This window comes from Megalops cyprinoides, chromosome 2, assembly GCF_013368585.1.
Source record: "Megalops cyprinoides isolate fMegCyp1 chromosome 2, fMegCyp1.pri, whole genome shotgun sequence".
Lineage (NCBI taxonomy): Eukaryota > Metazoa > Chordata > Actinopteri > Elopiformes > Megalopidae > Megalops > Megalops cyprinoides.
Window position 1 is genome coordinate 61,626,437 of NC_050584.1, and position 23,842 is coordinate 61,650,278.

At 46.4% G+C, this 23,842-nt stretch overlaps 1 protein-coding gene across 2 annotated transcripts in view; it reads right to left on the bottom strand.

Annotated features, from left to right (window-relative positions):
• gpr158a (G protein-coupled receptor 158a) overlaps positions 1-23,842 on the bottom strand; it is a 78,872-nt gene that overhangs the window by 21,560 nt on the left and 33,470 nt on the right. For both annotated transcript variants that reach the window (XM_036521806.1, XM_036521805.1), the window contains exons 4-5: positions 21,233-21,453; positions 16,696-16,764 (exon numbers count right to left, since the gene is read on the bottom strand). In XM_036521806.1, the coding sequence (XP_036377699.1) occupies positions 16,696-16,764; positions 21,233-21,453 (290 nt within the window). The remainder of the gene's footprint in view (positions 1-16,695; positions 16,765-21,232; positions 21,454-23,842) is intronic.

The window sequence follows — 23,842 nt, forward strand, 5'->3', positions numbered from 1 at the left end:
CGCTGGGTTGATAAGCCAGATCTCAACACCAGAGAGACGCCGCGAGAATATCCGCTAAATGAGACCGCTGTTCGCTGGACAGAGAGGAGCTTGGATGCAGCGAAAGCTACAGCTCTGCATACTTCCACGCACCTTCAGCGATGCTTCAAGAATGTCCTGCTGACCAGCAGCCACGCCAAAACTAAAACCTACAAACATAAGACAACACAACCACAGAAAAAAACTGTTCTTATATTACAGTATTAATAATATTTTTGTTCTATCTGCCTCAAATCCTCCCCCACCGCCCCCCCTTCCCCAAATGTTAGCGGAGAGCAGAACATCTTAATGATAAGACTTGCCTCTGTAAGAGAAGCTCCTCATGAATGTTTTACCAGCGAGAGGCGAGGGCTGTGCTGCGCAATGACGCATGGAGGGGATCCCATGGGGGCCCCGGGCAGCGGAGATCAGTGACTCGCAGGTCTCGGAGCTATATATACATGAGCCCTACGCTGAAAACGAGAGGCCTGCGAGGATGCCAAGCTCGTCCTCCGCCTCCTAACACCGACCCTCGTTTTCTCTCGCTGGCTGGCCGGCGTCCAGGTGACGGGGAAGAGGAGAGAGACATCAACGCATGGGGTCTGGTTCCCCCCTTTTTTTTCTGGGTGCCTGTCATTTACACTCAGGTCACTTCCCTCTGGCTGACACTTGACTCAGTGCTCTCACACACAGTCATGCAAGTTCATACACACGTGCAGCTCAAATGGTCTATATCTGCAACTGTGCTGCCAACATTTCGAGCACTCGACGTTTGGCCATTGGACAGGGCCAAATTTGTTGTGATAAACGAACCCATCGATTGAGCCATCTGTCCAAAGTCCTAACAGGGTCCTGCCTCTTGGTATTTGCCAAAAATATGCTGAGTACCGTCTTGGAAAATGCAGAGTATAGCCATGGTGCTTCTTTCTGGTGGTGACAGGAAACGGAGGCTTCCGGAACCACTTTATGGGTGGAGTCACTGTGTGATGACTGTACTGTCGTTATTTGTAGCGCAGTTCACACCTCCAGATCCAGCCCTAACCAAAATCAAGAACATAAATCCTGTGGTAAACTTATCACCTCTTGGTGACTCAACTCCTGAGCTATTCCTTAGACCTCATATTAAAGAATTTAGACCCCCCACCCTCTGACATTTTTTGGAACTGGACAAATTCACCCTTTCCCTTGTCCTCCCTGATTCCAGAACTACAGGAGGTTTGATCTCCAGCCAGATCATACCGAAGATTTAAAAGAATGGAACCCTCTGGCACTTTGGATTAGAAGAGGTGGATTGTGGGTAAGTGGAGGGGGGGGGGGTGGGGGGGGTTGGGTGATAGATCAATCCACCTCATCCTGTAGCAAATCCATATCAGCTCTGACCCAATGAAACGATCCTGGCTCACACACACACACTGTGGCAGGACTGCAGAGGTGCGAACATGGAATGTTCTCCTCTTTACCCTGGCCATTGCTCAGGCCTACACCCTGTGCCCAGAAGGAGATTATATCTCTGCTGCAACGCTGAAATACAAGATTTCAGATGTTTTCCCTTTGGTACCTCTGCTCTCCTTCCGAAAGCAGATCTCCCCCGTCTCGGGTTCCTGAGAGCTCATTAGTCCTGGCCCAGCTTTCTTAGACAGCACTTTGGAGCGTCAACACTGGATGGGGGGGGGGGAATCGGGGGGCCCTAGCATGTCTAAGCATATGCCGGGCTGCGTCAAGTGGGAGCACCGGCTCAACTGGGAGCGGATCTCTCTCCCCTCCATTAATAATCGATGCTAAGTGCTGGGAATTCAGCAGCATCGTCCTGAGAGACGCCCGGCGTTACCGTATACCTCCGAGAGGACATCAATACCATCAGGGCCATTACCAATACTCGCGCCTCTCCCTGGAGTGTGCCTCGGGCCTCCACGCTGAAGGCCACTGGCTCCAGCAGATTACACCCTCAAACACCCTCAATCTCCACCCCCTAACACCTGCAACTTGTATTACCTGTATTCCTTGCTGTTTGTTTTACGTGTAGTATCGAAAAGTGTTGTCGATTCTGTAATCTAGTGGCTGATGTATGGTCATATCCATGGCTTCCCTTTCGAGGCTGTCTAGTGTGGTGACACAAGGGCTTCAATGTGGTAGGGCTTCAATAGTGTTATGCCCACACTCAATGGTCTGGGAGTGTTGTTAGCCTGGTCTGACACTGTTGCTCGTTCAACTTAAGTGGATACACTTCTGTTCTTTTGTGCTGGAAATCGCTCTGGATAACAGCATCCGCTACATGACTGTAATGTCATGTCATGTAATGTAATGTAATTTACCGAAACCTTGTGCTCCGCATCTAAACTAGAGCTTCAATGAGAATCTGGTTCATTAGCTTGGGATAAGAAGAGGTGAATTGTGGGGTTGTGCAACCACTCCTCAAAAGTCTCAGATTCACACTGAAAGTCAAATCCGAAGTCCCGCCACAGGATCAGCCTGCCAGCAATGCTTTCCAAAAAATGTGATGCTCAGCCATGAGGTAAATTGTGAGTCTGCATCCGTGACTTTGAGGGTGACTTTTTTGTTGTTGTTTTGGTGCTTTTTTTTTGCTTCTTCACCGTGGGTGTCGCTGACACAGTTTTGTCCCACGCGGAGATGGGGATGCAGTTCCTGTGGAGGAGGTGCCTTCCTGCCGACACTGTCATCTGCTGCCTTCCCGCGGCCCCGCCCCCCTGTGGCTGAGCCTGCCCTTCCCTCATGCATGAACATAACGGGGAGAGAACACGTGCCTGTAGCGCTGAGGGGGGGGGGGCTCCATTAAGGCACAAAGGAGCTTCCACCAAGGCGGACACAAAATGGACACAAAGAAAAAAAAGAAGAAAAAAAAAGAGTGACTTTCATCTTGCGCAACAGCCCAGGAAGTCCTTCTATCCCCTGCATCTTTTCACATGCCGGTAGTTTCTTTCAAAGCAACCGTCCGATTACGTAATTTCATTCGTTTATTTATTTATTTTTTTAAATCTTCTTCTCAACCTAAAGTAGGGCGTAATAGAATGATACCACAATGGACAGTAGGATAATAGAATATCAGAGTAGAATCAGAGGGACAACGAGTAACAGAACCAAGAGAATGTCATAGGCCAACGGTTTGAACAAAGAAACCCCGAACAAGGCCAACGCAGGTGATGTACTGCTAGAGTGACTCAATTAAATGTGCATGTTGGAACATTAGTTCAAATACCGCAATTTAAAGCCTTACAATACACAATTAGTTGTGCCATTCATGTCCCCGACAAAATCAAAAGCCTCAAATGAAATAAAACTGGGGAAAGAGAAAAGGGAGGGGGAGAAGGATAGAGGGGTGAGGGGAGAGACAATGGTTGGGGTGGGGGGGGGGGGGGGGGGGGGGGTTATAATGTCGCAGTCCTACATGAATCACGCATCCGCACCAGTAGATTTGATACGTACGTCTAGATAAGTCTGTGTTACGTCATTTTCGATCCCTGAGGTCGCAGTCGTGAGGCTAACGCAGGACTCCACATGCAGTTCCTGCCTGGATGAGAATGGGAGAGAGAGGGCCTGGGCACTGTGGAAGCGGCGACTTCAGTCCTCAGGGTCTGAGAGTGATGGTCGCATGCACTGCACTTCTCTCCCCACAACATGTGGGGGGGGGGGGGGATTCACTAGAGCTGTTGGCCACAGTTGAGTTAGCCCCCATCCACTAAAACCTGACCTTACATTATTATTGGCATTTAGCAGACACTCTTATCCAGAGTGACTTACATCAGTTACAGGTTTTTACAGTGTTATCCATTTATACAGCTGGATATTCACTGAGGCAATTATGGGTTAGGTACCTTGCCCAAGGGTACAGCAGCAGTGCCCCTGTGGGGATTCGAGCCTGCAACCTTTCGGTTACGAGTCCTGCTCCTTAGCCACTATGCTACACTGCCACCCCCACCACTGGCATGGGGCACCTCTTCTCGGTTCCTCCCCATGGCTGAAGAGAGGATCCGATGAGGTCCTCTGATCAAAGGCCTCCTCTCGGGCTGACAGCTACCTTCGCATTAACGTGGACTAGGCTTTAGGCTGCCCTTTCAACACAAGCAGCAGTGTAGGGACTAGTAACAAAAAAAAAGAAAGTAAACACATTGGCGTAGCTGGTATTCCTACTGGCATGACCTAGCAAGAGTTGAAAGGCAAGTGTTCTTCTTCTATTTTTTCCCCACGTTGAAACCAACATGATATCAGAATGGCAATAATGAACATTTCATCAGCTATTATATAAAAACAGTGTGCATGTTCAAGAACGATTACCATTGAGTCAGGTACACATGAATAATAACTCATGTTAGTTACAGAAACAGAGTGTAGTGGAGGAACATAGCAAACCTCCGAGGCCCATAAGGCCCTGTACGTTTCACCAGTGCCTGCTTACTATCTCTGGCTCCAGCTACCGCATGTCAGTGGCCTGCCTTTTCACGGAGAGGGAGAAGCCAGAACAAACTCTTCTAATGAGGCAGGAAGCACGACCACGTACGGTAAACGATTTGCTTACTGTGAAGCGAACAGCTCCAAAGATCCCCGAAAACAATATTCTTGTAATGACTCGTGGTGAAAGCGTGAAGGAACGGCTGAGTGTGCCATGCGGTGAAAATGCACCCAGTCAAACACAACGGGGACAGCCCTTGATGGTACCGCTGCCCTTTGCAGCGGATTGCTTTTGAAATGCCTTGTACAGAAGTGGCTTGCCTGAAGGGGAAAACACATGAGTTCAGATTTACAATCTGGAACGCCACAAAGTGGCACAAAGGTGACCTTACACGCATGAAAAAAAAAAAAACGCACGCACACGCAACGCTCGAAAGCACAGCGAGAATCTAAATATGTGTACATAATATGCATCTCTCCCTCTGACAACGCGACTGACTTCTTTTCCGCTCTGCGCACGTTAGCTGGGGCTCTCTGGTCGTTGCATCTGAATCACAAGGCTATTAAAGAGTCTCTGAAAGAGCCGGCGCTGGGGAAGAGCACTAATGACTGGCTCGTAACAATGCAGAGATGGTCCTGAATGCGGTGTCTGCATCTGGGCCACACTGTACCAGGAACCTCGGAGAAAGGAAATAAACAATAAACCAGGGAGGAAAGACGTAAAACGGCGGGACTCCAGACGCTTTTCATTTTGGGGGATTAGGAAAAAATGAAAGAAGACGTTGGCCGAAGGAAGCTACATCACTGCTTTGGCCTTGCCTCTCACGAGAGAAGGCTGAGGTCTGTAGATGCGCCCGGCCGAATGACATCGGCTTTTTACAGCATCATCCTGGATCAGTTTGAAAACGGTCACAGCAGGTGATCAAAAGTTCTGTAGGCCACCTATACCCACCAGAGATGTCTACGGGAGGGTGGCTGATGGTAAGCCAGACTTTATTTTAGAAAAGGGAATTATGGGTATTGTAGTTTCTCACACCTTGAAGCCCCTCATACAATTATAAGCATTCCTACTCGATTTCTGCCTCTTAACTAATGATGTGCCATGTGACAGTGGAAGCCTGGATATGGGATACTGTAAGATTCAGTCTTGGTGTTCGTTAAGCGTGGAGTCCTTGCAGGTTGCCGTGACACCGACAAACCAGAACGAGGCTGAGCTGTGTTATTCATTCTCACAGAGACGGGCTCATTAAATCTCACATTAGAGCCCCCACCACCACCACCCCACCCCCCGCCCCCCCTTTTTTTTTTTAATAGTATCAAAGGTCATCACATTGTCATTTGTCATATCAGGCTGTTTAGTACAGCCTAGTACAGCCTAGTACAGCCTTGCTGCCGCAGACAGAGCTTCGACCAGCAGCTGCAAGCCAGACACACAGGGCTCTGCGTTTGGAATCACCAAGAGACGGGGGGAGATTATCATTGGTTGATGTAGTGATTACATCACAAAGGCGCCAGTCCCAGTCATATCTTGTCTGGTTCAGTCACACTCGTGAAGGGAGATGTAAGGTGACTACATCACTGCAGAGGGGCCAGTCCCGGCGATACCTCAGGGCGGCAGTGTAGCACAGTGGTTAAGGAGCAGGGCTCGTAACCGAAAGGTTGCTGCTTCAATTCCCCACAGGGCACAGCAGTTGTACCCTTGGGCAAAGTACTTAAACCGCAAAAAACTGCAACCTATGTAAGTCTGCTAAATGCCAATAATGCAAAGTAATCTTGCCAAGGATTAATCAGATGCAATGATGGCAGACACAGATGCGACTAAAGAATGAAATTAAAGCTAGCTACCCATTGTGCACTTCCATCAGCCTGGCCTCAGAAAGTACAGCCCTCTCCCAACAAACAAACACCCGGCCGCTAGTAATCTGCAGACAATAAACATGCAAATGAGACGATAGCAATCGATGTGATAAACAGTTACAGAAAACTACAAGAATTGATTAAAGGGCCGCGCTCATCCAGTCAAGGTCAGGACTGGAGGCCGATGTTATTGATCGGGCGCCGGCGGCCTGTTTTTCCTGAGCTCCGTCTGGACCACTTATAATTCCGCCCGGATTATTTTACCGCGGTGAATACAGAGCTGGCGGTTCCGGGGTCGAAGCAGGTTTAAGGTGAGCTGGAGATTATATCTCTTACACATTCACAACCGCGACGGGAATCGCGCGTACACACACGCTACCCCGGCAGTCAAAGAGAGTATAAATTCCCACAGAGAGAAAGAGAGAGAGAGACACGCTGATGCTAATGCCTATTGACCTGAACTGCGCAATTCATCTGAAGCCTCTGCTGAGCTTCGGCGTGGGCGGGAAAATCGCGGAGGCTGGAGTTAAAGGCGTCATGTCGTCCGTTCCCTGCACGGGCGGCGCGCAGGGGTGGGCAGAGGGGGCGGGGAGGCGGGGGGGGTGGTGAGTCGGCCGTCGCGACCACTTGAGTTAAACCCCTTTCGAGTGCCTCGGGGAACGGTACATGGGCGTAAGAAGACAAGTGGGAACCCCCGAGGGGGTCCTTCTGAGATTGGCGCCAGACTCGCTGTAAAACGCTGCACAAGGATGAGCTAATGCCAGAGTGTCTCCACACCTTTGCTCAACAGCACACCAAAGCCGGAGCGATCTGCAGCACAAGCTGGAAGGACCTCTGCAGCATCACATACGTAACGCTTGCGTATTTACATTATATTACGTCATTGCCATTTAGCAGACGCTCTTTTCCAGAGTGACTTACGTAGGTTTCAATGTTATCCATTTATACAGCACTGAGGCACTTGTGGGTTAAGTGCACTGCCCAGGGGTATAGCAGCAGTGCCCTAGTGAGGAATCTAACCATTCAGTTATGAATCCTGCTCGTTGCTAATATGCCACGCTGCTGCATTTTTAGGGGTTTAACTGATAATACTGAAAAAGGAAACCCTAGCGGTGTAATTTAATGATTCAAGTTTCTTTTTTTAAGTGATAAAGCACAAGTTTAGATCAACATTTGATAATAATAAACACTGGGAATTTCAATTCCAAATGAATGGATGTGTTATCACTAGAGGTATGAGGGGATGTTTCTGGATGTTGTTTCTTCCAAGCCCTTCATATAATCAGATCAGTCATTTTCTGTGCCAAATTAACACAGATGACCATGTGCTCCAGGTACTCAGCATTTCACCATTCTGACTGAATCACCTGCATTAATTTAATATCTAATCAAAATTTGTAATTAAGTGTTCAGATGAAACACAAAAAAAAGAAACATCAGGTTTTCACCTGTCCCACATTCATTCTGAAACTTTGCTTGACTTTTTTTTGTAAAAAATACATACTGTGTGTGTCATAGGCTATGGTAGCAAATGGAGGTTGTGAGTTTGAGAGAAGAGAGAACAGTGACACTGGTGATCAACAGGGACAACTGTCTATGATTACGCCAGATGACCTGTAACGTAGTGATCCTGTTCATTATTGAAACCGATTGATGCAATTCGATACAAATACACTATTGATACAAAACCATAACAATGTTATATTTATTAATAATATTGTAATTTGACGTAAAGATCTGATGGAGTATTCTCACAGTCCGTTTTCAAACATAAAATGGGAATACTCAAATCACTGTTCATTTTGTTACATTGATAATAATACACACACACACACACACACACACACATACACACACACACACGCATACATACACATACACACACACACACACACACACATCAAGAGACACACACACACATACACACGTTTGATATGACCCAATCTTTTTTAAATGAAAAACTGAAGATCTGAGGTGGAAGAAAGAGCAGAGCCATGGGTTTATGTTGCCAGGGTGCAGCCTTCACCTTCTGGGGTCAGTGTGTGGTGCTTAACCTGAACAGGGGGCCCCCGCCTCTCCCCCCACCCCCTGCCCCGCCACTTCAGAGAGAGCACAAGGTCGTACGGTCCTCTCAGTCAATGGGGACACCTTGTCAAAGGGACATTACAGTCACAGCACCCCGGAGGGGGTCGAGAGGCCCTCAACAGTCAAGAGGGAAATTTAAAAAAAAAAAAAATCTATTCTGCTTCCCGCTGAGTGGAACGGTCTTCAGAGAGCAGCTACCGTTCTTGAGATAACCTCCTACCCAGAATCCCCTGTGACCCTCTGGGTCCCGCTGTTATTGGCCTTCCCGTGGTTAAGGTTGCTAATGCCTGGAGACTGTGGCCTATCAGGTAGAGAGGCGCCTGATTTTCATGCTGTACTGCAAGACCCTATAAATAATTGACATTTTGAGCTGTTAGAAGAAAGGGTGCTATGCTGGCCCTGGTGCATCTGTATGATTAAAACCTGAGGTAGAGCAGACGACACTGTTCACTGGGGGTTTATGCAATGGCACGTCACCTCATTTGCACAAGAGCTCTTGGCCCTGTTCGTACCCGTGGAGGGCCTCTTGAGTTTTTGATGTTGATTCAGTTTTGAGTGACCGTGCCTGGTCAGTGAGGTTAAGGGTCACTCCACAGCGTCGCCTTGTGAGGTTACCCACTCTGATCACCGTACCCGCTCCCCTTGCTCACCGGAGTAATCCTGCCGTACCATGGTAACCGCCGGCACGTCTGGCTAACGGGCAAAATCTATGATGTCCTCTGTCCCTCTCACATGAAGATAAGGTCAAGCATCGAAATGCTATAAGAGTATCACCCAGCCTCCAGTTTCAGCTAATCCTCTTCTCTGTTCTTGCTGCTCTGAATATAAGTGAATTCATGTGGCGTGCTATCTCTCTCTCTCTCTCTCTCTGACATGCATCAAATCTTTCTTTCTCCACAAAAAAAATCTTTCAGCTTTTCAGGGGGCACTCAACTGTGGGGTGCTGTCAGGCGTGTGTCACAGAGGGAAATCTTTCACGCTATGCTGTTTCTCCAGAATTCACTCTTCCTTCTTCAAACGTCCACCTCGCTAGCTGTCCTACCCATGCGCAGCTCATTGACTGAAGACTTTAAGACTTTCAGATTTTAAAAAAAAAAAAGTGATATTTTTGAGGTTTGAAGTTCTTTGTGTGAATACAATAACATCCACAGGTCAAAAAACTGGCTATACACCTCAGCATTTGTTTAAATCAAATACCACTACTACTTAAACTTCCAGAAAAATTATTACTAAGTTAAAAGTGGTCATTCTCACACCCATAGGAAAATGAAATATATTGTAATATACTGAGAAATACATTGTTCAGCCCAAATATATATATATATATATATATATATATATATATATATATAGCAAATTCCTATAAAATGCATCTTAATGCAAAGAGTGATACATTGCAACATATTTTTAATATATTGATTGAACTAAAAAAAAATACTTTCTCAATATAATATTTATTGTAAAGGTATCACCATCATTGACCTCCAGAGTGAACTTAAATCATAAAGCATAAATAACATATCATATTGTTATAGGTATTGTTATAGCATAAAAAACAAGAATAAATTTAATCTACCAGCTAATGTAATATTCGTGATTACTTCTTCATAATTCATAATTCTTCATAATTGCTTGGCACTCTGACCTGATATTCCATAACCCAATTTCTCAGTGATTAAAGGCAAATGGTGACTCTGCTGCACTTCACTGGCATCCCAAACTTTTGGAGCTAGGACATTTGGAGTTTCAGACAAACGGAACCTGCTACATAGGGCAGAGCTTCTCAGCTGGCGGCCATGTTCTGAGAATTTGTTTTTGTTGTTTGTTCACATTCGCACATTGTGTCATCAATAGGAAGTGGAGCACATCTGTCCCCTCTGTACCCCACTGATAAAGCAGGTGAAGAGCCCTGAATATCCAGCCAGCTCATATTTTCTAATATTAGCCAAAGGACACGAGAGGCAGTGATTATAGTTTACTCCATTGTCATTTTAGATAGATTTACCCCAACAGAGCTGTTTACAGGAGGCCACAACCCAACATGAGGCTGAAGAGAGTAATTGGGGTTTGGAGGGGGGGGGGGGGGTGTAGAGGGGTAGCCCCCCCCAAGTATGAGTGAAACCTGCCGTTTGGGGCTGCTGACAGACAACTTGTTGCTTCCAGCACAGCGCAAGTTGCTACATAATTATTCCAGCTGTCTCCACTGGCAATGAGCTAATGCGATCGCACCGCCTTCGGAAAATAAAGATGTCAAAACGGCGCTCCCACCCGCCCCCTACCCCCTCAACCCCCCCCCCCTCCCCCCAGGCAGCAATACCCCATCTGACATGACGGCAGGTGCTTGATCCTCCCTGTCGCCTACCCTTATTTTTTGTTTTTCATCTCATCGCTCCCTCCATCCATTCTTTTCTAATCTATGAAAAAAAATCCTCCGTCTGAGGGCGGCACATCATCAGGCAGAGCAGAAATGAGACTATTTTCCCAGGGAAGGTGACACCCTCTCTCCCCTCTGGGAGGGGCGCGTGGCTTGGGGGGGGTAATGGGTTCACTCTTCTCCCAGAGCGCTGGGTGTAAATTACATTCCACACAGACTCCTCTGAGCCAGGACCCCTCAGTCAGTGCAGCCCCACCCACTGCCACCAGGGGCGCTGCACTAATGACATGAGGGGCCTCTGCCATTCAGTTCAGTCAGATCAGCAGGCTTCTGATACCCTGTAATTCTCTACAAAATCACCTCTCTTCCTACAAGGTTTACCATGTACTTAGCTGCAATAATTTTGCATGATGTATGTGTTCCATTTTTTAAAAAACATAATCATTTTATACATTTGATTTCCTCATAAATCTGTTTCTGGATTTTATTGTTTCCTAAAGATAAATATATGGAGTTGGACAGCAGATATTACAGTGGGATTGGATGCACTTCTTAAAGCCAGCAGTACCTGGTAGGAGGTTAAAATATACTACTATTTGCTGAAAAAACTCAGCTAATGCTGTGTGAAAACCAAGGCCAAAGGTTAATAATTTGATGGTAAAATGGCATTTGCAGATTTGCAGCTGAATATTTAAAATGGAAAAGTGACTTTTTCAATCCTCCCATTAATTAATAAGCAGATGTATTTTTAACAGGCCGTGGCGTGTTTTTAAATATGCATCATACGTGCCATTGGGCCAAATGTGCCTGGGAAGCACCAGTCACGGTCAGACTAAACATCTGATCATCAGACAGGCTGAGGGAAATGGTGTGGGTGGTAGATTTGAGAGGGGTTTTGCATAATGGTGTTAGTATTAGCCAATAGTAAGGGCATCAGTATTGATGCCTGGCTACTGTTCTATGGCATTGAAATGCCTTGGCCAATTCTTTGCACATGAATCTAAATCAAGAGCTCAAAAAGCTCAGATGACAGTGTCAATGTGGTTTTTTTCCTTTGTTGCATTTAATGGTCTTTATTTTGTGGGTTGTGGCTCCATAATTCAGAATTCTGATTGCTGAATCTTATTTATTTAATTTTTTTTCTGTTTTCTGACTTATTTATTGTGCTCCACAGGTTTGGGAGCTGTATAGTTGTAAATTTCAGACTGCAATTCTAACCATCTGCTTCTCTTGGTTTTTGAATTATGTATAAGCCCAGCACTTGAACCAAAACTTAAACTTTCAATTCACCTCAATTTTGAGTAAGGATACTAACAGCACTGCCCATTGTTTACTTCAAATGGATGTTCTAATGGTCCATCCCTCCTGCTTTCTGATTGGCTCAACAGTTAAAGGCTACTTGCCAATGGAAGACAAACATTCCATGTGATGTACCCAGAGATGGGCAGACTTTCTGAGCGGACAGTTAAGTTACTCATAGTTGCCTCAGTCTCTAGTGCCCTCAAAAAACCCCCAAAAAAACTTAATGCCATTTCAAAAAATTATGTCTGAACAAACCCGTTTCTAAATAGCACATTTCTTCTACAGGAGTAACCAAAAAAATCCCAGAACATAAAGTTTCTTTGGAGAAAAAAAAAAGAAATTCCTCAGGGAAAACCTACTTCTCCAGGCATGTTCTTTTCAAAGGGGCGGGTGCAACCATCCAGCCATTGGAGAGAGGCGCCCGCCAATCATAATTCTTTGCTGTTGGCTGTTTCATCTGAAGCCATTTCTTACATTACTACAGCAGACATTAGCGTGCCTCTTGTTCTTTGGGGGCAGTACATTTCTCAGACTGTGAAAGGCATTTCAACAAACCTTTACTAAGTGGGCTGCCAATAACTCTTGGTGCATTTTTTTCAACTTATAACAGAGGTCAGGGCTGGCCAGTTTAGTCCGATGTGTGTGGGGGAATGTCACTTAGATATAGGAAATATAATTAGGTGGACAATGGTTGTCACTATTTACTGAATTATCTGATTTGGTTATGTGAAATGTGTTCAGTGATAACACATTTGTTGAACAGGGCAACTACATGACTAGAACGATTCTGACAGCACTTCATGTGATAGTTTTTACATTACATTAGCCTCACCTAGCAGATGTTCTTATCAAGAGCAACTTACATAGATTACAATGTTTTCCATTCATACAACTGGATATTTACTGAGGCAACTGCGGACTTGTTTGCTGTTTGCTGTAACAGTATCTATCATTTATAACACCCTCTTTCAGGCCACCTACTAAAATGAAGTACAGTGTTTATCATATCTGTTTTTGGACTGTTGTGTTTCAGATACCTACTCCTATACAACGTGAATGAATGAAACATTTCAGCACTAAGAACTTGTGCAGTACATCTTGAATAACTTTCTGTGAGCAATGCATGTGGATGACGGGGGACAAAGGGCAATACTTCAGCCACATTAATATCTAAACGTACTAAGAGTAACTTGCAGCAATTATTAGGAACATTCTGCAGAAAAAAAGAAAAAGTTAAAGTTAATAATAGCAACTTTTTGAAAAAAAAAAAAAAAAGATCACAGCTGCATTCTACCTGGAGGGCCCTTTTTTTTTTTTTTTTTTTTTTTCCTGTTTCCCACTGAAAGCAGATTGAGGCTGGCAGAAAAAGCAGGAAAAAAAAGTGATAACAAATCCACCTACAGGTCAGAATGCGCCCTGCCACGACGGCGTGTCTCTCACCGGCCTCCGAATTCACTGAGACACCGTGCCAGCTTAGCTTAAGAACCCACCTGAGTCACAGACAACATTCTAGGGGACTTACATATATATATATAAGACAGTGCTTGTGGGAGTGCATGAGGCATGAGGTGACTGCATGCCCTGCGGAAACCATCGATCTCACCCCTATCCCATCATGCACGGCGCACATGGCGAGGGCGCGTAAGACGCCAGAATGAGCGATGGAGAAGGAGAGGGAGGGGGAAGCGAGGTGGGGGTTTGCTGTGAGGACAGCGGAGGTAGCAGAGCAGGGGCGGAGAACTCCCACAAGCCCCCCCCCCCCGCCCCACAATCAAGTGAGGGGGCCCAGCCTAGGGTGGGACGGTGTTGGGGGGGTGGGGGGCACCAAACCAGCAGGGAAGGAACCAGCAGGGCTAGGAAGACAACGTGAGCCCCAGAACACAATGAGAGAGAGAGAGGGAGGGAGAGAGACAGAGAGGAGACAGTGAGAGAGAGAGGTAGAGAGAGAGATATAAAGGAAGAGGCAAAGAGCCACAGAGTAATAGCGAGAAAGGTAGTGAGATGCAGGGAGACAGGGAGGGAGGGAGAGACAGACAGAAGTAGACAGAGAGAGTAAGAGAGAGACAGAAACAGATAGAGAGGAAGAGACAGCGGGGGACAGGCAGTGAGAAAGAGAGGTACAGAGAGAGATAGAGGGAGACAGCAAGGGATAGATAGAGACAGAAGGAAAGAGACAGAGAGTAAGGGAGTTAGAGAGAGATAGAAACAGATAGAGAGGAAGAGACAGAGAGGGACAAAGAGTTACAGAGAGAAAGGTAGAGAAAGAGATAGAGGCAGACAAGGAAGGAGAGACAGACAGAAAGAGACAGAGTAAGAGAGAGATAGAGAAACAGAGAGGAAGAGACATAGAGGGACAGAGACTAAGAGAGAGAGAGAGAGATATAGGGAGTCAGAGAGACGGAGAGCGAGAGAGAGGAAAAGATCCAGTCTGTCTGTCCATTCTCATTTGAGTGCAAGATTCCACAGTGCAAGATGTCCTGCATCTCTGACAAGAGGCCAAAACAGACCTGCAGACAATCAGTCTGAAGGACAACGCGCCCTTGCACACACACACACACACACACACACACGCACACACACGCACACACACACACACACACACACACACACACACACACACACACACACACACACACACACACACACCAGCTCAAATGTAGATCAATCACTCAATTTGCCAGTCGAGTTGTTTCACCGAAACAATGTGTAAACATAAGTCTGAACACTCACCACAACCACAGCAGAATGAGAAGACAGAACAGACTCAGAAGACAACAATAAACACAGTATAACACTATCGTGGGCATGGTAAATTTCAAGCTTCAAAGGACCAGTCTAGATGTATCTTTTTTAATATATATGTGAAAAGCCATACTTGCAGCTGTGTTTCTCAAGTCTTCCCCCCTCTCTGAGGCAAACAGCAGACTTTAGAAGAAGGCACAGAATTACAGTGGCTCTGAAGGTTTTCCAGTGAGTCAGAGGAGGGAGACGAGAGGAGACACATTAATTAGGATTTGATTGTGGCAAGAGATAACCTAATTGGGAACAATTAGCTGAAAGACTCTGGTTAGCCCTCTAATTTGCCAATTTGAGCCTGTTCGTCAGGCGTGCCAAGACACGGCGTTTTTGTTTGTTTTTTTTTTCTGGCCAAAAATATGTGTCAAACTCAAAGGAACGACAAAAAAAAGCATAATTTGATGGCTGTCGGTTTACACAACGTAGACGACCAGAAGATCGACGCTGACAACGATGGGAGAGAAGCTAACCCGAGGATCAAACGGAAAGTCAGGGATCCGCGTCATCTTCAGAGACGCAATTCAAAGAGCAGGTTTCGCCGTCTCGGTCTTATTTCTGGCGGGGGAGTGGAGTTATTGTATGTGACACATTTCAGAGACAGGGTTAAAAAAAAAAGGGGGAGCACGTGTTACTCCACAAAGTGGGGTGCCATGGGAACCAGACTACACTGGAATTATTTAAAACGGCGCAACCTAGAAAAAGGTATATTTAGATTTCAAAGTTAAGGAGAATGACTGTACTCAGCTTTGGAGGAACTGTTGTGTGCCGGAGCTCAGAACTGTGCAGACTCAAGACAGCCTATACGGAAAAATAAAACATGCAGAACCTGAGCTGACCCCAGACATCGCTGATAGCCACTAAAAACCAGATTAATGTCCTAAAAACAATGAGCATCAAAGCAAACATTTGCATATTCCCTGTATGCTTTTTAAAAAAATCATATAGTCTTTGTTGCCTAATCATTTGGGTATAAATGAAAATTTGACACTCAATATATGTTTAAAACCATCAGTATTATATTTTAAATCCATCATTTTAAATCCTTCGTAACTCATACATGCAGGACAACACTGTGCCAGCTTGAGGCATGCAGGGATAAGCTATCTCACTGACCGGCTACAGCCTCCTTTTGTAAGTGGATTAATATGTTGCCTTGCCTTGCGACGGACTCTCTCTGTGATTCTGCCAAGGCTTTAAAGTAGAACAGCAATTTAAAGATTATTACTTTCCAGGACCTTGTCTCTGCTAATTGCATTGATTACTGGCTCTAAATCAGTTCATTTTAATTACATTTACCCCTCGTGGTCACGCAAGCCTATAGTTCTCAATAATTGCCACTAAATTGCAATTACTGTTAGCCTCAGGTGCTGTCAAATAAGATGCGACAACATATACACGTATGTATATTTGTATACATGCTTACGGTATGTATATCGGTATTCTATAATTTCATATTATCATGATGCTTACCTTCATTAACAGTTGTGCACTGTTTATTTATTGATTTAATTATGTTTATTGATCATACGATTTCAATTCGCCCTCGGTCAGAAAGAAAGCCATTCCGCATGTTATATGGATCACTTCATTGAAAGAAGAATCAACTGCACAAGGATGCCAAACTAGGTAACTGGTGATCAGAACCATGCCGACTCACTCGGTCTGAGCTTGTTCTCACTTCTGCGGAAAACCGGAGCCTGGCTCGATCATAGGGAAAGACACTAGCCATGCACAAACACTAAGTTCACACACACACAGAGTTGTACACGCAGTTCCTGTTCAGTTATAATCCTGTTTCCAGAGCAGATCGGGGCTTGGGGTTGGGATAACAGTATGAGGGTGAGAAGGCAAAGACTCACGGGAAAGTAGAGAAGCAGGGCTCCAGAAAGAATGGTTTCCAGAAGGACGAGGCCAGACGCTCTAATGCTCTGAAAAAGAAACAACAACAGCAAGTCACAACAGGAAACACTCTCACTATTGCAAAGGAGACGCCCCTCATCCACTGTTTGAACCAAAAGCCTGCAGAATATTCAGCTTTTTTTGATCACCCTTATTAGGAAGGTGAACTGGTTCATTTACCTAAGTGCCGAGGGAGGACACTAATGAATCATACTCTTCCCTCCCGTGCTTCGACACGATGGAGTTCATGACATAATCCTGAATCGGAAACGTAGAAACAGAAACAGAAAAAAGAAAAAAGAAATCATGGAGCCGGCTGCAGATACGTTGCAGCCCCACGATGGCCCTGACAGGATATTTTTAGATGCAGCGGAGCCAACATCAAAAATAAGGAGCTGGATGGGGGGGGGGGCTGGGGGGCGGTTTGAATGGAGGAGAGGAGCTTTGTTTGAACATAATTGCGCCTTTTCTCCAGACGAGCAATATCCTCGAGGTCAGAAGTACATTATTTCCCCTTGATCGACTTCGGGCCCTAATGTGGTTTCAGCATTCCTATGCACCCCTACTCCCAACCCCCGACCCCCCCCCCCCCCCCCCCCCCCCCATTATAATGGTAGGAAGGCCTCCGAGGCAAACGCCTGCAGAGGGGTGATCCACAGAACGCAGGAGTTATTCGCAAAGCAATAACAACGGGGGGAGACAATGACTCTGCGAGGCGGGCGGAGAGTATCCTCGGTGCAGAACTGCGGCTGACCGGCGCAGAACACAGGGAATCACAACCGCCCCCCCACCCCCCCACAGGCACATTTCAAAAGCCTTGATGGACACCCCCCATCACCCCCCCACCCCACCCCCACCACCCTATTTTAATGCATTTTCCAGGCGCCTACAGGTCCAAGCAGTGCTGAGCCATCGTCACCCCCCCCCCCCCCCCCCCCCCAGCCAGCCCCAACCCCCCCACCAGTACAGAATGCATTAGACTGCATTCAGAAAAGGCTGCACTGTGCAAAAGATGCACGCCACCACCGCATGCCTATACTCGAAGCAGGAGGGACATCAACAAAAGTCAACGCAGCCTCTCCAGGGAAGAGCATGTAAGCAGACTCTCTCATCCAGAGTGACTCTTCTTTATTAGAAGATCCCTCTGTATGTATTTACGCATCGGTATTCCTTTAAACGCTCACCCTGTGAAGCTGTTTCCCCATAGCTCTGCGCATTCACCAGCTGCAGCTGAGACCTGTGGCATTCACATGCTAACGTGACGCTGAAGCGCTATTGATTAGGATTTGGTAAGCAAAACATGTTTTCAATTTACACGCTGGGACGCCGCCCGAGCGGCCCGCTCAGATTCAATTTCACAAAGAAATCGTTCATTAATCACAGTTATTTTCATTTTAAAGTGGGTTAATTAGGTGGATATACCAGTAAGGAATTGTGTTATTCCTTATATTGTGTGAGATGAATGAGTCAAGTGCTGAAGCTGTTGTGTTTTTTTGGGGGGGGGGGGGGGGGGGGGGGGGCAGGGAGGGATGTTGTTTTCTTGTTTGCTTCTTTAAAAAAATGAGTACACCACTACACATTTGCAAAGAGGACGTCAAATTAATGACCCACGGTGCCGACCCGATCTTGCTGCATCAGCCAAACTAAGGTCACATTACTCCAGGCAGCACGGATGGGGGATCCGCTGCTCCTCCAGCCCATGATTGAGATGCTGTTTTGCTTACGCTTTTGCACTGTTGCCAGCGTTATCATTACCGTATAAAAGCCGTTCACAAGTTTACAGCTACGACAGGATGTCGGTAAATTAAAATGCAAACGGGTGGGTGATGGACGCCTTGATTTGTGTTATCCTGCTTCCTCCTTGTAAGTATGCTTCCTGTGCTCCGTCATAAAAGTTAGAACTATCTATCCATTACATTTGCCATAGAGCTTCCATTAATTCCATGAATGTATTATTCACTTGTTATTATTTACTTCCTGCCTCAGCAATCGGGGTTATCTGGGGCGATGTGCGTAGCTGAGATTTTGCATTACATTACATTACACTACTGGCGTGGGTGGAGAAGAGTGTCAGGAGTGATTTGTGACAGAAGGGTACCAGTAAGAGTGAAAGGGAAGGTTTACAAGACAGTAGTGAGACCAGCTAGGTTATATATGGTTTGGAGACAGTGGCACTGACGAAAAGACAAGACGCAGAGCTGGAGGCGGCAGAGCTGAAGATGCTAAGATTTGCGCTGGGAGTGACGAGGATGGACAGGATTAGAAATGAGTATATTAGAGGGACAGCCCGGGTTGGACGGTTTGGAGATAAAGCAAAAGAGACGAGACTGAGTTGGTTTGGACATGTGCGGAGGAGAGATGCTGGGTATATTGGGAGAAGGATGCTGAAGATGGAGCTGCCAGGCGGGAGGAAAAGAGGAAGGCCAAAGAGGAGGTTTATGGTATGGATGTGGTGAGAGAGGACATGCAGGTGGTTGGCATGACAGAGGAAGATACAGAGGACAGGAAGAGATGGAAACGGATGATCCGCTGTGGTGACCCCACAGGCGCAGCCAAAAGAAGAAGAAGACACTATTGGCATTTAGCAGACACTCTTATCCAGGTGACTTACATCAGTTACAGTTTTTTACTTTTTCCATTTATACAGCTGGATATTTACTGAGGCAATTGTGGATTAAGTACCTTGCCCAAGGGTACAACAGCAGTGCCCTAGAGAGGAATTGAACCAGCAACCATTTGGTTACAAGTCCTGCTCCTTAACTAGTATGCTACACTGCCACCCCTTTTGCCTCTGTACTATTTTACCGTTATACTGGTGGGTTTTCCTGTTTATTGAAGCAATTTCAGGTCAAGTCCCTTGCTCAAGGGTACTGTAATACTGCTCTACCCAGACTCCCTGCTTGCCAAGCATCTGGTAACAGGCCTGGCTCCCGAGCTGCTATGCTTTATGGGTAAATGGAACCTCCCCTCAGAATCAGAATCAGAATCAGAATAGACTTTATTGTCATTGCACGGTGGGGGTACAACGAAATTGTGGGTGTTCTGCAACAACAGCGCACTGAGGAACATTTATGTAAACACAATACAAATAAGGCACACGACATATATACAAAATATACAATAAAATACAATAAATACAATAAAATACAAATTTAAAAAGAAGACACATTGTAAATAAAAAGAAATATAAAGAAAAACTTGTGCAATAATATGGCCTTTTAAAAACTACTTAAAGTGCACAGTGGAATTGCACAGTTGTATTGAGGTAGAGGGTTGGGGGGGGTGTCAGTGTTTGTTAGCAGTCCGTATGGCCCAGGGGAAGAAGCTATTGGTTAGTCTGGTGGTGTGGGACTTGATTGACCTGAAGCGCCGTCCATAGGGCCTCGAGCCTCGAGCCTTCTTCCATGTCCCATGGCAACGCTACACTGGTTCTGTTTCCACCTTTGCCGCGATGAACGACTCGGGCGTGTGCGTGGCATGTGGCCGTCACCCACCCTGTGAATGTACCCCCCTAACCTCGAGATCATCAGGGGGCACGGGAGAGGTGCGATACTATGATCCAATTAATTCGGTGAATTCATCAGGGAGCTTTGGAAAACCTGAGCCCTGGCACTGCTAGGGGGGGAGGGTCCTCTGTCCCAATGCATTTATACTCAGACGGCCTGTTTGAGCCAGAGCTAATGATCCGGTCCCCCACGTGTGCTGTGATCGGCCAGGACCGGCACAGACAATATGGAAGTCCCTCCTGCTCTTTGTTTCATGAGTAACCTGCTAAGATCCGTCAAAAATCTTCATTACACCTTGTGTATATTGTGTATTGATGCTGAATGTGTTGCAGAATGTGGTTAAAAACAGTAGCCTTGTCTGCAATCATCAGGTTTCCTGATGCCTAATCAATTAGACATTCAGCGCCATTAGGTTAACCAGCATAAGGCGGCCAATCACTAGCACCGCTTAAAGGGAAATGATGTTTACCAATACTCAGATGGGCTTTCTGGACGAACCAAAGGGTTTGACAGCCAGCGGACAGAAGACGGATGTCTGCACAGACATTTGCACATGGCAGGATGCCATGAAAGCCATTGAAGTGGAGGCAAACGTGTTCTCTTGCCAGGAAGGCCTGAGCTAAACCCCGATTTTAACCTCACCACTCAAAGTAATCACCCATCGGAAGATGCAGAGATATATATAGTTTTTTTTTTTTAGTAACTACCGCTAATGCCACTCTCCCTCTCTCTACCTCTCCCCCTCACTCTATCTCCCTTTACCTCTCTCTCTCTCTGTCTCCCTTTCTCTCCATTTTTAGCCCGCTTATGCACTTGGAAAGGTTTTACGGCTAAAAAAAAACAACACCCAACAATCTTCTGTTCCACAATGGCTGAGATTTGAACACGGGAAAACTGATTTTTTTTTTTTTCACAGCACTGAAAAACACTGAAAATGTCACAAGAAAAGTTCACTTCAGTCACTTTCGAATAAAAAAGTAGCGGTAGTTACCTTGTTCCTACGGAAGTGGTACACCAGCACCATGCTGACGAAATCTCCCAGCATGCACAGCCCCTGGAAAGAGATGACGGCTACGCGGAGGACGCCGTCCTCCTGGGCGTGGCAGGGCGTGTCGTCCCGGCAGTAGGCGCAGCCCTCGGTGCAGGGCAGGCAGTCGCTGAGGCCCTCCTCTAATGCCCCCTCTGCTCCTTGGGCCGCCTCCTTCCCCTTCCCTGGGAGGAACGAGAAAAACCCGGGGAACGCTCGTTTAATCGGATTCGTTCACCTGCGGAAGCAATTACTCAGCAGCGCCGCACGGCTCCTGGAGACTCGTCTGAGACATGCTCGCCGTGACCTTTGGGGTCACTAAGAGGGCTGCGGTTGCTGTTTTGGCATGGTTGCTGTGGCTTTTTGTCAGGTGCTGCTGTTAAAGGATTCGCCACAGCTCCAACACACTTTCCCTCCACTTTTATTTTTCCCCTCAGACGCAATGTTATAACCACAGGTCGCCATGGCAACTCAAATGCAAGCGTTCTTTCCTTGTTCACCGACATATGTTTTTGAGCCCAGTGATCACCAAAATGAATGAAAAAAAAATGTCTTCATTATAATTCATCTTGAATTATTTATTGTAGTATTCTTTTCTAGTATTATTTCATCATGTATTATTTATGCATATATAAAAAATAATTCACACTTGCATTTATTTGCATGTCAAAGCTAAGGACAGATGTTCAATCCAGCGGTATCTTTATTTATTCATTTTAGATAGAATGACACAGTTAAGGGCAGAGAAACCGAAAAACATTATTGCAGAGTGAGTCCCCAAAGAGGATTCCATGGCGCTTTGAACTGTATTCTACTTCCCCTCCCCGAGTGAGGTTTTGTGTTGATTGCTGAGTCATTTTTCCAGTTCCGCAGCTTCCTCACCCGAGTTAAACTCAGTCTGATCAATAATAAATATAAATCTCCTCTTTTCTGGAAAGGCTATTCTGGGTTGCAATTGTGGCTGTGGTTTTTGCCACGTGCTGGACTACGTTACGTTACAGGGCACCGCATCGTGGCTGTCTCTGCTGTGGAGCCAAAAGCTCTCGGCTGGCATGCCTCTGATGGAGGGAAAAATCATTTCTGAGAGAGCCTAGCTAAAAGTGTTTGGATTTTCCACACAAAGGCACCACGATCAAGCCACTGCAAACCCGGATCATAGTATCATATGGCTCACCACTTTATGGCTGGATGTGGTAGAAAACACAGTCTCGTCTCCATTTATATGACTGGGAATATTTGCAAAGCAGACGCCAGTAGATGGACATGCTTGGTAGAGGTAGAACTGGGGAAATTAACAGTGAATGCTGTCCCATCAGAGCCCTCTGATCTGGGATCAGTGGCCCATCCTCCTGTGGGATATTTTAAACATATGCCTGGGGGGTAATGCTGTTACGGTTCTACAAAGGTGGACACCCCTGCTTCAGAAAGTAAAAGTCCTGCCACCTATTTGTTCCACCCATGCACTACACCAGCTGAGTTTAATTAGCACAACTCTTCAGCCAGGTAGAGGAGCTAATTAGTGAAATCACCTTGTTTAGTGAATGGCTAGAACAAAAACATGGCAGGACTTTTAGTTTCTGAAGCCGGGGTGTCCGCCTCTGCGGTTCTATATGGTGTTTGACACCAGACTATTCAAATTGTTCATTGTTTGGTTCATTGTCTGGTTATATTTTTTTCATCAGAATCTCGGCAATGCACGGATGGCAAACTGTACTGTAGGAAAGGAATACGCAAACACGCACCGTTAGGCAAAGTGTACAGGGCAGCAATGCGTATATTTCTAACTTGTATCATAACAAGCATGTGTGAGCAGCATGTATTTTACCCACCCCCAGCAGTGGCCTTGCTTCATGGAGTCATTACATTGAAGACGTTGAAGGGAATGAGTGGTGATCGGCGGCTATTTTTAGAGCCCTCTGCCATCCATTGTGTGCCCAAACCCCAGAGGACGGGACAGAACGGGTACCCCAGACACCAGCTCCTTCGCCACGACAACACGAGAAGCGCATCAATAAATAATACCTCGCGTTAGACGGTCTGAAATTAAATATGGATCTTTGCGGCGTGACTCCGGTTGTACTCTAGCACGGCCGTACGTGGGTTTTTGACCGATCGTCCCGGTCTCGTGACTCGTTAACGAGGGACTGATCATGGCGGGGTAATCGTCGCGGCGTTCATGAGGCAGACACCGGTTGCGGTCTTAGCCTTTGCCTCTCGATCTGAAATCGCTGCGCCCGGACATGCAGAGCCAATCTGAATTCCGCCGGTGCATGGAGAGACATGAGGCTGGGGGATCAACTCCTCACTGTCTGGGGAGGCCGTAATCTCCGCCGGGGAGGGGCTGAGCGCACAGAGCACACAACAAAACGTTTTAGAAATACGTCAAGGTCATTTACCACAAGGACCTAGCTGGAGAGAGCCACGTTAGCGAAGGGGTACAAGGAGAAAGACGGAGAAGAGCAGGAGGAGGAGGAAGAGGAGGAAGAAGGCTGAGACACCTGCAAACGCACTCTGCCCCAGGTGTGTGCTTAATGCAGGGGTGTCCAAACCTCTCCTGGAGGGCCACTTGTCCTG